The sequence below is a fragment of the Giraffa tippelskirchi genome, chromosome 4 (genome assembly GCF_054371585.1).
Source record: "Giraffa tippelskirchi isolate mGirTip1 chromosome 4, T2T-mGirTip1v1.2.pri, whole genome shotgun sequence".
Lineage (NCBI taxonomy): Eukaryota > Metazoa > Chordata > Mammalia > Artiodactyla > Giraffidae > Giraffa > Giraffa tippelskirchi.
Window position 1 is genome coordinate 142,922,477 of NC_137278.1, and position 17,328 is coordinate 142,939,804.

General features: G+C 37.5%; 1 protein-coding gene across 4 annotated transcripts in view; it reads left to right on the forward strand.

Annotated features, from left to right (window-relative positions):
- Positions 1-17,328, forward strand: part of PTPRR (protein tyrosine phosphatase receptor type R) — a 268,297-nt gene that overhangs the window by 150,732 nt on the left and 100,237 nt on the right. Inside the window, exons 1-3 of one of the 4 annotated variants that reach the window (XM_081589653.1) lie at positions 2,410-2,631; positions 2,746-2,856; positions 14,563-14,825. In XM_081589653.1, the coding sequence (XP_081445779.1) occupies positions 2,854-2,856; positions 14,563-14,825 (266 nt within the window). In that variant the 5' untranslated portion in view covers positions 2,410-2,631; positions 2,746-2,853. Of the gene's footprint in view, positions 1-2,409; positions 2,632-2,745; positions 2,857-14,562; positions 14,826-17,328 lie in introns of those variants that run through there. The other 3 variants (XM_081589652.1, XM_081589650.1, XM_081589651.1) reach the window with 3 other exon arrangements.

Consider the following 17,328-nt stretch of genomic DNA (forward strand, 5'->3'; position numbering starts at 1 on the left):
GTATTATCTCTCCTAGCATTGGAGATATTTACCAGAATTTGGGGTCAGAATTTTTTTTTTAAAAGGAAATTATAATGCATCAAATTATTAAACAGGATGTAGAGAAGTCATTGCTGTCAGTATAGGAAACCACCCACTTTTTAAATAATCAGACAAAACAAAACCCAGCAGCTTCTTCCACTGCCACAGAGTTAAAAGGAAAGTGATATGGTTGTGAAATAAGATGTAAAGATAACACAGTACATTGGTGTGACCTGGCCATGGAGCCTCTGACTCACCGAACCCTCGGTCCCCTGTCAAAATGTAAAAGGCATCACGGTAACCTTATACAAAGGTTAGACTGGAGATTTTGTGAATTACAATCTTATGACTTGTGGGATCTTAACTACAAACTTTTTCATTTACTACCCTGACCTTATCAAGGTTTTTAGATCTCTGTACAAATATAGTAGTGCTCAGTAGGACCAGCATGACTCAAAGGAAATCTGTTTACCAAGAAAGTGCAGTGACTAAGTTCTAGGAGTTCAAAACATGAGTCTTTCTAACTGGGGGTAGGGAGATGGGAGGTGGGAAGTTCATTCCTCCATCATTACTGCTTTGGTTAAAAGAGAAATCATAATTGATTTGTCTTAAGCAGAAAGGAACATGTTGATGTTCCAGGAGGTGTTGAAGTATAGCAGGAAGAAAATGAACCAAATCAGGTTAGGAACACAAAATCTCTTTCCACCCACCTAACCACTCCTTTTTAATCCAAATTTTATATGAACTAAAGCTCAGATCCTCACACTTAAATTTGACAAGTTTATGCTGCCTACTTGAAGGCTTAAGTGCTTTGCTTTTATAGCAAGCAATAGATGCTATTTAGTTGCCTGCAAAAAAAAAAAAAAAAAGCTCATTTCCATATTTATACTTGATTTCTACAAGAGTTTTCTTTTCTATTAGTTTCTAGCTATGTTTACAAAGACATTGGAATAAAATATGGTCTGGCTAAGACAAGTTGTCACTTGAACCCAAGATTTCCTTTTCAGGAGGACATAAGAGTTTCTACTTATTTCTCAAGCAAGTATTTTCAGATTCTCTATCAACTTACCATTCATGTATTTTAAAAACATGCATTAATCATTTCTTGCATCTACAAATTTGTCTCTGTCTTAAAGAAGGCAAGGTATTACAGTGAACTTAAGTACATTTTACAAGCAAAAGAAATGGAAATTCAACTACTTCAAGCAATAGAAGTCTTCCTCACATAGTTATAACCACAATTGAACTCAAAGATCCTTTCTGTTCTGTTTTGTTCAACTCGCCACCAAGACTCACTTGAGTTTCAGGATAGAAGTTTTTCACAAAATATTTTTCAAAAGGCAAATATTTCTTTTTGTCTAATTTACAAACGTGGAATGCATTTTTTAAGTCTTGAAAAATAATTAACAATGATTTCAAAATTCAGACACCTACAAGAATAGGTTTGGCTGAAGACTTTTTTTTTTTGAGACAATTACTATTTATTTCTCAGGATTCTACAGGTTGACTAGGATCAGCTGGGTGGTTTTTCTTTTCCACATAGTATAGGCTGAAGTCATCCCAGCAGTTACATTAAGTTGGGAATTCATCTGCCTCTGGAATGCTCAAGATGACCTCTCATTCTCCAGAGCCACTCTCTTTGTGGCTTTTCATCATTCACTGTCCTATTGTTCAAGGCTTTGTTAATCACTGGAGACAGCTTAACTAAAGGGAAAAAAAATCAGACTTCAACAAAATGTAATTTTAGATGAGTGGGAGCATTCGACTTGATTTAGCCTTTTATGTTTTTCCTATTTGTGGACCATTTGGTTTCCAGCTAAATTTTCTTTAACCTAAATCTGTAAATTTCACTGAATTATAAAACTTATATAAACTTATATAAAATTATGATTTATATAAATTATAAAACTCCATTGCATTATAAGATGTGATTTTAGTAGATCTGTTTTTTTAAAAGAGTAGGTAAAATTAAACTAAATCATTCACTGACATTTTATTCATGCTATTTCTCTACCCTTTTACCCCTCAAATAGTAAGCTAATAAACAAACAAACAAATAAATAAAACTATTTTCCTTTTATTATCTACCAAAAAAATTTAGACATTTTGATGCTGCCTGTTGATTTCAGTAAAGTATAAAGTCCTAACAACTTATATGGCTAAAGTGGTACATTCATCAGATTTTGACAAAATAGACTGGATTTTTAAAAAAAGGTTTCATAAAAAGAAGGAAGGAAATGATCTCGACATTGTTGCTCTGTTTATTAATGCATCATGAGACTTTGCACCTGTTTCACTTTTGTTTAAAAGTTGAGAGCAGTATTACAGCACGTAAATCAGGGTGTTGGTGTTGTGGGAGGAGTCTGAAAACAGAGTAAGCAAAGCTTCAGAAACAATTTCCTCAACACAGAAAAGAGCAGAACTCTCTCACCTACGAACCAGGTAGTTTCTGAGAGAGAGCTCAAGGGACATTAACAAAGCCTGGGGCCCAGTATGCCATGTCGGGCATGCTTGCTCCTATACAGGAGATAAAATAGTCTTAATGTATGAGAACAGCAATCCGATGTCTCAGATCAGTTTGAGAAGCAGCTCTGGCAGCGGGGGATGTAGGTGTGTTCTACTACACTGGATGGAATCAAGCTAAAAATATGTTTAGTGTCTGATAAGAACGCCAGTCTCCTCAAGCTCTCATTTCACGTCGGACTTTCTGTTTTGCTTTCAAAGAAAAACGTGTTACAAGGGCAGCATGAAGCGGACAAAATCTGGAGCAAAGAAGGATTTTATGCTGTTGTCATTTTTCTCAGCATCTTTGTTATTATAGTAACGTGTTTGATGGTAAGTTTGTTTCTTTATATATTTTATCTTTTACTGAGCCCATCATTTGATATTATTGGATGCACTGCCATTCAAAAGAATGTTGGAAAGACTGGGAACAGAAGCGAAGCTCTAATCCTGCTGGTTGGGAATATTTCACATCTAACAGCAGAGTGATAGCTAAAGGAAAACCTATGAACTTATGGATTCTGACCTGCAGAATGAGGCTATAATTGCACTGAGGCTTTTAGTAACTTGATCAACCCTGAGAATGAAGCTTCAGAAACTGATTTACCAAGGTCACTGAAACCCTCAGAGTTGTTTAAATCTCATGGGTGCACTTTGGGCTTACTTTATTTCTTTATATCATCTTTATGCAACTTGGGAAAAAATTTAAAAAGAAATATGTCTTAGGGGTAAGTTTACTTCTTAATGAGTAAAAATAAGGTTTTCTTATTTTTAATGGGCCTTGAAAGCACTCTATGAAATTCCAGGCATGAAAAGGAGATGATTATAGGCTAAAAGGCTAAACAATCCATAATCAACTAATTCTTAGGTGAAAGAATAATGTAAAGGTATAAAAGCATGCACTACAAATATCTCTATAAATGACAAGTTATAGATATGAAGCCTTTGAGTATATTTCAAATTTAAAAAAATAGAACTCCAAATAAACTTAAACACACTAAAATAGGCAGTGCTTCTTGGTGTTGAATGAATTAACAGTTACCTTTCCAATAGAATGATAAAATTTTCTATTCTTTGAAAATTCTGTGATATAACTGAAAATATTTGAAGTTTATAAATGAGTTTTGATATCTTTTTTTCCTGTGTGCTATGTTCTTCTTAATTTTGCACATTTGTAAAAGCATTCCTTCTTTAGTTTTTAAATGCCCCCTGCAAAAGACATCACTCCAGTTATGCTTGCGGCAGTCAACAGTGTTGCTGAGTGTCTTAATGGGTTTTGTTTATTTGTGTTCCTTGTCCTGGGAAGAGATTTCTATTAGAAAGATTAGGGCTCAGTTTGGAAAGATAGAGGCTGAGTAGGTCTAAACTTGAAGGATATAAAACAATTAAGGCCTTAAATAGGCTAAAGATTGGCATATTTCCTAGAATCTAAACTTCAGAAAGTAGCAAGTTTCCAGTCACCCTAAAGTTCCCATCATCATGAATTCAGAGGCATCTCCTCTGGGTCAGGCATTCAGAAAGAAGATTTCTAAAAATTGTGACATGATCAACAAAAGAATAATTTAAGAGTAAGAAAGCAGATTTTTATAGCTAAATAGTGGAGTTTAAGGGTAAAAAAATTAATGAAATTTGGAGGTTTTATGGAAATTTTGACAGACACCTCTGGACATTTTTTAGGTAGTATAGGGTATGGTTTCTTGTTATGGCTAATTGTGTTTTAAAATATGTGGTTCTTTTTTTCTTTTTTTAATAGAGGGAATTTCAAATGTCCTCTATCATATAAGTCACAATTACAGAATTTTTCTGCTCAGAACATTGGAAGGAAGAGGAAAATAGAAAGGGATACAGAGAGATTCAAGTAGAGATTGTTTCGTGTCTGACTCTTTGTGACCCCATGGACTGTAGCCCTGATAGCTCAGCTGGTAAAGAATCCTCCTGCAATGCAGGAGACCCCAGTTCAATTCCTGGGTCAGGAAGAACCCCTGGAGAAGGGATAAGCTACCCACTCCAGTATTCTTGGGCTTCCCTTGTGGCTCAGCTGGTAAAGAATCTCCCTGCAATGCAAGAGACCTGGGTTCGATTCCTGCGTTGGGAAGATCCCTTGGAGAAGGGAAAGGCCACCCACTCTAGTATTTTGGCCTGGAGAATTCCGTGGGGTCACAAAGAGTCAGACACAACTGAGTGACTCAATTCACTTTACTTTGGACTGTAGCTCATCGGATTCCTCTGTCCATGGCATAGTTAAGGCAAGAATACTGGAGTGGGTTGCCATTTCCTTCTCCAGGATCTTCCCCACCCTGAGATCGAACCCACATCTCCTGCACTGGCAGGCAGATTCTTTACCACTGTGCCATCTGGGAAGCTGCCTTGCTCAGGTAGTAAATACTTAAGATCCAGAAGAGCAAAGGCAAAGATGAAAGGAAGAAAGTGGGAAAGCAGATTCCTGAGCAGCTCATGAGCACTAGAGAGCTGAGGGAGTTTGAGCAGAGGTTGCTATTAACTTGTTAGATATGCTCCAAATTCTGTATCTCGAGCTCAGGGTGGATCCCCATTTATCCAACATGATTGGATAAATTCCCACCCTACATATTGATCTCCATTAGCAACAGAACCTGTAGTCACCACACGTTAAACTACCTGGGGCCAGGGAACAACTGACCCTTCTTTTCCCAATACCTGCAAAGCGTCCATGTAAATTTCAAAAAAAAAAAAAAAAAAAATCTAAGTCTGCTCCAACGTTGCTAGAAGAAACCCAGAATGAAATGTTTCAAAAGTGTGTAGGCGATTGCTCCCTTCAGGTAGGTAGGTAGATTCATCAGTTCATTCAATCCAGGAATTCCTGCAATGGGTTCACTGTGAGCCTTTTGTTGGCCCTTTGGGCGAAGGAAGGAACAAGACAGATAAGGTCCCTGTGCTCATGGTGCCTATTCTCCAGAAGAAGACAGAGACAATAATTAAGTTACTGTTCTAAAAAATCAAATAGTGTTCATATTCTATGATTCCTAGTATATGACATTTTGGCAGAGGCAAAACTATAGAGACAGTAAAAAGATCAGTAGTTGTCAGAAGTTGTGGGGGAGAGACGAGTAGTTAAGACTTTTAGGGCAGTGAAATTTTTCTGTGCGATATTGTAAAGGTGCATACATGACATTATGGCTTTGTCAAAACCCATGGAACATACAGCATCAAGAGTGAGTGAGCCCTAATCTATGTCCTAGACTTCAGTTAATGATAATATATCAATGTTGACTTAATTAGTAACAAGTATGCCACATGAGTGCAAGATGTTAGTAATAAGAGAAGTTGTTGAGGGAGGTGGGGGTGGGTCAACATGAGATCTCTGCTCTCTGCTCAATTTCTAATAAACTTAACACTGCTCCTAAAAAATAAAAGTTTGCTTATTTTGTAAAGAATCAAAAGCATTAAGTGCCATGAAGAGCTTATGGTGAGATAATAGTGAGTGAGTGGAGCAGAGGAATCAAAGACAACTGAGATATCTGAAAAAGTAGTGACAGGGCCTCCCTGGCAAAGGATGTGACAGGTGCAGCATGGAATGGAGCGGGTGAAGCTGAGGCAGGAGTCCTCTCTGGCTCCCAGGAGAAGGGTGTAAGCTGTTTCAGACAGAGCTTTGATATGATCTGATTTGTAAATTTAAAAGATCAGAGTCTCTGCTGGTGGAGAGTGGTTGGGGACAGAACTTGGGGTGAAGTGTTGTAGCGCGAAGACCCTTCCAGAAGCTATTGTATTAGCCTGATGAGAAATATGATGGTGGCCGTGAGTAGGGGATGGGGGTGGAGATGGAGAGGAGTGAAGGATTGGGATTTATTTGTAGGTGAAATTGAAAAGACTTGCTGTGTACTGATTCTCTGGGAGGAAGAAAGAGAAAGATGAAGGATGACTCCCAGGTTATTTGACTGACAATCCGGATGGCTGTGTTTCCATTTCCTGGGAGAGGAACCCATTCAAGATGGGGAGTAGTAAGACAAAAGAAACACTTTTGATTTGTATTCCAATAGATTTTAAATAAATGAAAGAAAGTAGTAGAATGATATGTTTCAAACAGAATCTTCCATTTTCATGTGAAAGGGTCAGCAGTATAGAAAGGAATTAATATTGATAGAAAAATAAATACCACCTGTTAGACAGGAATAAGATGAAGTTAAGTTTATCTAATACAACTTAACCACTGACAAGTTCACATGTAGGACTGGTCAAATGTAATTCTCTAAAATAAGCTTATCTTTGCACATGTTCAAGTGTTTTTGATAATGATCTTGATTTAAAGTAAGTTTTTCCTTGGCTCTCTCTGTAATAGTTACACTATCACTCTTGTGACTTTCAAACAAATATATTCTGGTTTCTGTTTCCCATAATTTTGTTGATTCCATGGCAAAGGAAAAGATATAACTCAGAAATTTCCCTCTGGCATTAATTATATTTATGAAAGATCAAATGCCATTATTTGTATCCAAGCCTTCTTCATATCATAGAAATGAAAAGCATGTGGTTTTATTATGAAATTATATAGGTAAATTGCTGTCACGGAGGATTACCTGCTCTGTAACAATAACATACGGCTTGGAAAAATTTTTGAAATACGGCATATTGTTTACTTTCCTTAAAATTAAAAAAAAATATATGTTGCCAGGCATAAAATTAGACACGCATGACATTTTCAAATGTGCGACTTATTTAGCACCTCTCATATGTGAATGCAGAGTGGGTGGTGCAGCAAATAGACAAATACAATTTTCCAAGGAAAAACGTGTGGGCGACTTCCAATCCATTCAGTCTGTTTTAGGTGGAAGAATATATTACTGAGAGGAATTAGTTCTTAAACTGGAATAAATAATAGAAAGAATGCGGTTTATCACTGCATTACATCTCCAGTGCACTTTGAAGTTTATTAACAAGTGCAGAAGTATTCATGGAATTAGGTAGAGCTGTCTACAGACCAGATTGCTACTAGAAAGCAATTTTATTTTGTTTTTGGCTGAGCTGGATCTTCTTTGCTGCATGAAGGCTTTCTCTAGTTGTGGTGAGCTAGGGCTGCTCTTCATTTTGGTGCACTGGCTTCTCATTGCAATGGCTTCTCTTGTTGCAGAGCACAGCCTCTAGGTGCTCGGGCTTCAGTAGTTACAGCATGTACACTCAGTAGTTGTGGCACACGGACTTAGCTGCTCTGCAGCATGTGGGATCATCCCAGACCAGAGATTGAACCCATGTCCCCTGTGTTGGCAGGTGGATTCCTGTCCACTGAGCCACCAGGGAAGTCCTGCAAAGCAATTTTAGAAAACACATAAAAAGTAGATGTTTGGGTCAATAAAATCTCTGCCTTGTTAGCCCCATAGAAGAGCCATCCATATGTCATTCAAAATGTTTTTCTAGTCATGGTCTTGGTAGTGGACAAAGGAAATTCTCTATTGGACTACCTAATATAGCCTGAGCATCACAAAGAAAATACATGTCAAATGTGAACATACATAGCCACACTTTTCTAATATGTTATATGTAATTCCTAGTGGTTCAGGAAGTGGGACTAGATTCGGAGCTGGAATGCTCTGGTTACAGAATCATTTTCGAAAGTAGGCATATCTCTCAAACTAGTTTTCTGTTTTTTTCTGTATTAATAGAAACCATTCAGCTCAAAATAATACAACCCTCTCAATAATAACAAAAATAATATAACAACTATAATAACTAGTTTCTTCCAGGCAGTACTAAATGTACTGCCTGGTACTAAACAATATATTTTTAACACACTTCATTGACATAAAAAAAAGCTGTACATGTTTAATGTAAACAATTTGATGAGTTTGGAGATAAGCATACATGGGTGAAACCATCATCATAATCTATGTCATAAATATATCTATCACCTTCAGTAGTTTCTCTTTTCCTCTTTATTTATTATTATTTGTGTTGTGATAAGCACACTTAACACAATATCTATCCTCTTAGCAAATTTTTAAGTATACAATGCAATAATTTATTAATTATAGACTCCATGTATCAACACAATGTATTTTAGTTTCCTAATTTTACTGACAATGAAACCAAGATTCAGAGAAGTGACTTGACCAAGAACAAGCAGTATGTGGGTATATGTGTGTGGGTGTCTGAGAGGAGAGGTTGGAATTCAAATCCAAGTCTATCTGGATTAAAAGTCTGGGTTCTTTCCCATGATTTTATATGTAATGGAGTCACACCTTAGTTTCTTCCAATCCTGTCACTCTGTCTTGTGAACATCTATTTCTGGCCACAAAGGAGTCTAGAAATCAATGACAATGCCTGTGTTAATTAGAGACTTTCAACTCAGGCAGATGTAATAAATGTGTACTACCATACCTGCTGTCGACACAGCTCTATTTTTACACCTAGTATCTGGTACTGGACATCATTTTTACACATCTGTCTCTTCTGGAAGCCTGTGAATTCCCAGAAGCGAGGATTGTGTGCTATCTTTGCGCCCACAGTGCTGTTCCTGCAATGTAATAACAATTGATTCACATTTTATTCAACTAAAAGAAATGAATGAACTGTTTCAGAACTAACTGTAAACTACTGCAAAGGAGAAATGCTGTGACTGTTAGTTGGTGGCATCCTCTTGAGATCTGAACATATTTTAATCCAAACAGATGTTTTGTGTGTTAGTCACCTATGTGTTTTTTATTGAAATATATTTGACGTCTTAACATTGCATAAGTTTAAGCTGTACACCTGAATAAAATTTTTAAAATGAAAATTATAAGCTGCAAAATATAGGATTTTTTTAAGTTTCTTCTCATTTGTTTCTCTGGTTTCTCTGGTTCTCTTCCTACTGTTATTTTTTTTCTCCTGCAATAGTTTTGACTTTTACAGATTCTTTCATTCAATATTCCATTCTCTTTCTTTTTTCAAATGATCAAATGAGTGTGTTGATAATTCTAAGATTTAAACAGCAAGTTCTTAATGGGAAAGTTTTATTGACTTGCCATTCTTATGGCAAGCTTTTAGGTGGAGTTTGGAAACAAAGTGCATTCATGTAGAGAAACATGCATACGGTATATTCCAGATCTCGATCTGCGCAGAGAAAAATTTCTGACAACACTTTTTCAGAGGCTTTGGGAAAGAGACGGGGAAGAAGATCTGTGGGGATTTAGAAGACACTGTAGTGGAGAATGATTATAGGCATACGTCAGGAAGCCTGGATTCTAAACTTCATTTCTAACTTGCCATAAGTCACTCAACCAGTCTGGATTTAAATGGGAAGCGACTTACTATCCCAGGTGATTCTTAAGGTCCCTTATACCAGTTTCTCGACAGCAGCACTGCTGACATATTGGCCTGGATAATTCTATCAGGAGTGGGGGGCTGTCCTGTTCATTGTCAGGTACTTAGCATTCTCTCCAGCCTCTGCCCACTGGAGGCCAGTGGCACCCTGCACACACCCCAATGCACGTTGCACGTGTGTGCATGCTAAGTCGCTTCAGCTGTGTCTGACTTTTTGCAACCCCCTTGACTGCAGCCCGCCTGGTTCCTCTGTCCATGGGATTCTCCAGGCAAGAATACTGGAGTGGGTTGCCATGCCCTCCTCCAGGGGATCTTTCTGACCCAAGGATCGAACCCGTGTCTCATGTCTCCTGCATTGGCAGGCAGGTTCTCTATCACTAGCGCCATCTGGGAAGGCCCAGTACTATGACCAAAAGAGGTTTCCAGATGTGGCCAAATCTCCCAGGAGGGCAAAATTTCTGCTGGTTGAGAAACACTTCTGTAGAGCTTAATTCCATGACAACTGCTCTATTGCCAAGTACCAACCTCTCCAATTCTCTTCACATTTTGTCAGACAGACCAGCTCTCTCTGCTGAATATTTAAACAGTGTCTTGGGAGTATTGTATATTCTCCAAGTTCTGCTTCCCCAAATTAAAGATGTAGAAATCAGTTTTGACACATACTATATAGATATAGATTTAAAAAGTGACCTCTAACTGGAGATGAAGAGATGACTGTAAAATATGTGGCAAGGTTCACCATCAAGAACATAAGCTCGTAAATGGTATAGAAGGACTTTGAACCAGAGCTCGTTTCCCACTAACACCTGTCAGTTGAACTAGGGAGAAGGCTGACATTTTCTTGGCTTTCTCATTTCGATTTTTTAAAATATTTATTTATTTATTTATTTGCCTGTGCTGAGTCTTTGTTGCAGCACGTGGGATCTTTAGTTGTGGCATATGAGATCTAGTTCCCTGACCAGGAGGAGGAGACTAGCAGGTTCCTCCGTCCATGGGATTTTCCAGGCAAGAGTACTGGAGTGAGTTGCCATTTCCTTCTCCAATATGTACTATAGTTGACGGTGAAAAAGCTTAGAATATACAGTATATGCATTATCCTTGATTAAATAGATTTTTGTAAATATATGTCTGTTTCTTTTCTCATTCAGGAAAATAACTTACTATTAAAAAATAAAATCTATCTCAAATTCTAATTTCCTCATCTTTTAGTAATTATGTGTTTATCTTAATACATACATGTCATCTAATTGATATTGTTCTATCGTGGGTTTTGTTTGTGCAGAATGTTGACAAAGTGCTTTTTGAAGGTTACAGAAACTGAAAAGAAGCAGCAAGTCGAAAAACATCTCCCCATCCTTAGGCATTCTCTTCAGTATTTTCTATCCTACAGAAAGTAGTTACACGCCACTTAATACTGGACATCTTTTTTCCTTATGCAGTAATATTTGTCACAGGAATATTTAGAACCCATTGTTTCAAAAATTCAAGGTTTAGCTTTACCGTTCCATAGTCAACTTTTATACCACCAGTATAAAAGTTACCAGGTTATACAAAAGTGAACTGACATAAAAGGCAAGAAGGACTCTCCTTAATTTCATGGCAGTTCAATTTTAATACGCATTTCTAGTTATACCGCATCTGTGCACAGTCCTTTTCCTTAAAAGAACTTTCTTTTTTAATATTTATTTTTATTTATTTGTTTATTTGGCTGTACAGGGTCTTCACTGCGGGATGCGGGATCTTTAGCTGCAGCTTGTGAACTCTTAAGTGCAGCATGTGGAATCTAGTTCCCTGACTAAGGGTCGAACCTAGGTCCCTGGCATTGTGAGTGTGGAGTCTTAGTGACTGGACCACCAGGGAAGTCCCAGAGAGACTGTTCAGTGTACAAAGATGTACTCTTAGATTTGGTAATGTTCAAACCCATTGCTAGAATCACATGGGCAGCAGATGTGATTTCAGAGTCGATCTTTAAGAAGGATGGTGTGGCTAAGAGCATGCACATAAGGGGTGGGAAGTGATCAGTCCTTCGAAGCAGAGGCGCCTTGAGTTTGGCTCTCCCGCAACTAACTGCTGACTTTGGAGCAGCCACATTAGTTAGCTAAACTTCAATTTCTTTCATGTATAATTAGGTTGGAAGGACCTCTATTTTTTTTTATATATATAAAACCTGTATATATGTTATTGAACACACTGATAAAGTTGCATTTATTAAGAGCTGAGCATCATGAACATGTAAATTATCTCATTTAATATTCACCAAATCTCTATGGGATGCTATTATTATCCTCACTTTATTAGTGAGTAATAACCCTAAGGTTGGGAGGGGTCAAGAAATGAATGTGCCCAATGACACACAGCTGCAAGATACAACAGAGAGAGAAACATCAGGAATAAAGAGTTTAAGTAAATCTTCCAAATTAATGTTGTGACTTGGGAGTAAAATGTTTGCGTCCCAATTTCTCAGGTTCTGATATCATAGAGGTCTTCTCTAGATGTGAATCTCTACCTTAATTTTGTGCAGGGAGGCTGGGATGGTGGTAACCTTTTCTTCCTTTTGCCCCAAGCACACAGGTGGGTGGGACAGCTGAGGTTCTGGACTCTTGGAGGAGCCTGTAGCCAGAGAAAGAAGGAGGTCCTTCTTTCCTAACCTCCTAAGGTCCTAACCTCCAACCCCTCTGTATCCCTAACTAAAAAGTTACATAACGTATATTCATCCATATTTTTTTATTTCTTTGCCCTCTTTCAACTTATTTCTTGTTATTACAATCTGAGATGTTGGAACTAAATAAATTTATTTTTCACTCTACATTTAAATAATTCCAGGGCTCCCTTTCATATTACAATTTCTATTTCTTCAGTTCTTCATTTGGAGTCATCTCTCTCAGGACCCTGAGTAAAGTTTTTTCAGGAAGGGTAGCCAGGTAATATATCTTATGAAAACTGTGTATTTGAAAAATTGCTTCTGCTGGCTTTGTTCACATGAATATCAGTTTATCTAGGTATGGGATTCATATATCCTCTGTAATATGCATTTTTTCTTAAAGTCATAAAAGTTGCTCCATTTTCTTCTCACATTTACTCTTCTTTCAATCGATATACTTAAAAAAAAAAAAAAAACTAAGAACTTTTTTCATTCCATATCCCTGAATTCCATAGAAACAGGATACAGTCTGTTTTGTTCACGACAGAATACTTTGTACTTCACACAAGGCACTGAAAAATAGTTTTGGATGGCTTGCTTCTCTCTTTTATTCTGGTTTATCATTTACCATAACTCTTCTCTGATGTCCATATCCCATCTTTTCTCTTGTTTTCATCTTCATTTGTTTCTCCTTTGCTATAGATTCCAGGCAGACTCTCAGCTTTGTTATATCTACCACTGATTGTATTTTCTGCATTGTCAGTTCTGTTCTTTATTGCTTAAAAGAAGATTTACACCCTGCTGCTGAGTTTTCAGTGCTTTGAATTCTTTTCTTCTTAATCTCAATCTAATACATTCTCATCTTAGATTGTTGTGTTTTTGTTTCATCCTGATTCTTTTTTTATAATCGAAGTAGAGGAGTTATCATCAAGAAAGGAGAAAAAACTATGAAGCCATTATACTGTACATCTTAAACTTTAAACATATACAATGTTATATGTCAATTATATCTCGGTAAAACTGAAAAAAACTATATTAAAATATATAAAATATAAAAATTAATATTTTTAAAAGAAAAGAAAAAAAGGGGGAAAGGGGCTTATAAAAAGGAAAGTCTAAGGACAGGAAGGACAAACCTTGCTCACGTCACAATTTGGTCCACTGGAGTGTCCCAGCAAAGTCAGTCCCATTCTTTTAAAAGTTTTAAAACTTTCTGAATTGAGTGAGCCATTCCAGAAAGAACTCTGAGAATGAAGGAACATGATACTTTGGCTTTTTTTAACACACATTAAAAATTTAAAGGAGCAAGAAGTAAAAAAGAAAATTCTGATTGTCCAAATTATTCTTTAACATGTGCCCTAAAATTTAATTGTTTCAAGTATTTACTACATACTCAAATTAATATGTGACTAATGCAGACATTTACCTACATTAAGAACTTGTGGCTTATAGCATTGCTATGCTTTAATGAATACTTGGCGAGACTGTCTTCTTACACATTGTAGTGGTTGCAGATCTCTGTTTCTATAAATGTCGTAAGTCTCTATATCATGACTATTCTTTCTATAAGTTTTCCATGTCAGTCATTTTAAATTAGAGCTTACATGTGATCATACTGACATCTGACACTTTTATAAAATTAGCCATATTTGTGTTTGAGTTCTATTTGAAAAGCAGACTCATGTACATATATGTTTAATATGTTTGTACTCCTTGTGAGTGCATGTTTGCTCAGTCACTTCAGTTGTGTCTAACACTTTGCAACCCTATGGACTGTAGTCCGCCAGGCTCCACTGTCCATAGGATTCTCCAGGGAAGAATACTGGCGTGGGCTGCCATTTCTTCCTCCAGGGGATCTTTCTGACCCAGGGGTTGAACTCAAGTCTTCTGCATTGCAGGTGGATTTTTAAACACAGAGCCACCGGAGAAGCCCTTTGCATTCCATAACTGGAAACAAACAGTGTATCTTTATGAGGAAAATCCTCAATAGTATAAAACTGAGAAATCATCCTAGGAAGCTTTGTTCACTTACTTTGGTTTGTCTTCTAAGTTGGGATGGAGAAGATCATATTCTGTTGTTGCACATGAAAAACTGTGACAGAAATTCTTTGTATCTCCTTCCATAGATTCTTTACAGATTAAAAGAAAAATTTCAGCTTTCCCTGAGACAAAATAAAGAGAAAAATCAGGAGATCCACCTATCACCCATTGTGTTACAGCCTGCACATTCTGAGGACAAGACAGCCAACAGCATGGTCCAGCCTGAACAGGCTCCAAAGGTACTGAGTGTGGTTGTGGACCCTCAAGGCCAATACACTCCTGAGATCAAAGCTACCACCTCTGTCTGCCCTTCTCCTTTCAAAATGAAGCCCATAGGACTTCAGGAGAGGTAAGAACTTTTTCTAGATTCCCCCGACAGGTTGCCATTTTTTTTTTTTTTTAGAGTATTCCTAACTGAGGGGAATAGAACTAGAGATGATTGGCATACTGGGTAGAATCGTTCACCACCAAATGATCACTGGGAGGAAGTGGTTTTTCTTGTCCCCTAAAAGAGTCTAGCTGTGTTATCAATAATCTTTTAGTCACATCTGATTTTGATAAGACTTGAGTCTGGTGTAGACCCAAGTCGAGTCTTCTTCAACTACAGGACAGCTTCTATAATCATTGATTGAGTGCTTTTGAAGGCCACTGTTCACACATAACACTATCATGTTAAATTGTCATCAAAACTCTGGTAGATAGAAGGTATGGGAATAAGAATATTTATTAGATACAGTAGAGTATTTCCCACCAAAGACCACATTCTTGTAGGAAGGTAGAAAGAGTCTATACCACAAATTAATTTTTATAAAGTTTCCCTCTGCTTCCTTTGAGCCAAACAAACAGTAAATATCTCAAGCTTCATGACATTATTTTTGTTGTTTACCTGCCTTTGTAATATATTTGTACTGGTACATTCCCATTTAAAGCAAATTTAAATAGGAAAACTAGAATATGCAAAATATTTAAATGATGGGCTAATTCTTTGCTTCCTCAAAATATTAAGTAAAGCTTTCCCGTGGTATGTCTTAAAATAAGAAGCTTTGTGCTTACATTTGAAATATGATTGATATTATGTCCAACCCTGCACATCGGGGTAGTGGGGAACTAAGAGCTTCTCAAGATTCATTCTTCCAGGTTCATCCTCCACTTGTTTCCCTGGGTCTCCATTTTCTATCACTGTCCTTGTTGTTGCCTTAGTTTTTTAGATCATGTATGTAAATTTTGATCATATTTTTTTTTATCACATGTGCACACATACACCCCATATTTCAGAAAATATAGTTTGGGGCTTTAAGAACTGCAAAAGACCAAGTGGGTAATTCAAATGTCTTTGAAAGCATTATCAAAGAGCAATGAATGAAGTGAAAAGAAAGGGGTTTGTTGCAGTGATCTTCAAAGTTCTATAAAAGAATACTTTGACTCCATCATGGAAGGGAAATGGAGAACAATCAAGTCATTCTTCCTACCTCCTCCCCCAGAAGACTTGATTTCCTTATGAATCTACTTGGGTCTACATGGGCCATTCTCTTACTTAGATGCCACCAAATTGCTATCTGGGCTGCAATCTTAAAGGGCAGACAAGATGAACTTTCTCCCTAAGGCCAACCGGAAGAATGACTCCAGACCCAGCTCTGCCATTTCTAGATTGAGTGATTTCAGATGAATCATTTCACCTATCTGGGTCTTGCTTTCTTCTTATGAAATATGAAGGAGCTAAACTTGACTTCTTCACTTCCTTCAGGCTCTTTTATGCTTGTTATCTAAATTAGTTTCATGCCTTTATGTTTGCTTCAAAGAGAAACTTTGAAGCAGGTGTCTGAGCAGCAGTGGTGTAGCAAGGGCAGGGTGGCAGAAAAGATCTGGTCAGATGAAAGTGCTAAGGGGGTCACAAAGATGATTTAAAGTTGATAATAAAACTGACTGAAAATCAGACTAATTTTTATTAGCATCATGCACCACCAGTTCTGAGCAAGGTCAGCAGTTTAGTCCTCTGGGGAGAATCTATTTCCAGCATCCTGCCCTTTGTAGGCTACTGCTGGGCATGTTTGAAGTTCGAGGGGCAGAAGGTTAAGTATCCATTAATTCATTTAAATGAAGTGAATGTTTAAGAAAGGATTGCACAGGGATGGTGTCTTTCTCCTCTTTGTGGTCTACATGGGGGACTCTGGAGAGTAAGTGTGTGATCAGTGTTAAGTGGATTCCCTGCCTCCTGGTCTACAGACTTCCCTGCATCCCCATCCATTGCCTTCCACTTCCTGCCTTGAGCAGGAAAAAGCTCTTCTCTCCACAAGGGCTCCAGCTCCTCCCTCCCCACCCTGATAACTTACTCTATCAAATTTATTCATCTATGTTCAACTGCAACCTTTTTGCTGATACAATACCCTCAGCATGAAAATGGTTCTCTTCTGTATCAAAGAAACTCCCTTCATCCAGTCCCTCCTCTGATTTTTATCTTTTCATCCTTTCTCAGATGTGTCTTAAATAAGCAGTTTATTTGGTGCCTCTATGATCTTCTTTAAGCCTCCATCCTTGCTGTTTCTCTCACATCTTCTTGCCAAGTATGTCAGTGGTCTAACCACCAAAGTCAAAGCACATGTTTTGTTTCTTTTTACATCCAACATTAACACCCACTTCCTGTTTGAAACTCTGTCTTCCTTTGGCTTCCAAGACATTAGTTTTCCAGTTCTTGAGTGGCTACTTTTAGGCAGTGATGAACTTTCTCCCCATAACTTCAGAGTTTCATCAGAGAAATAGATTGAGCTGAAGATACTTCTTTAGGAATCAACCATGTAAAAGGTAGTAAGAGAAGAAGAGGAAAATGGTCTTGGATTACCTACGTGTGGTTGGAC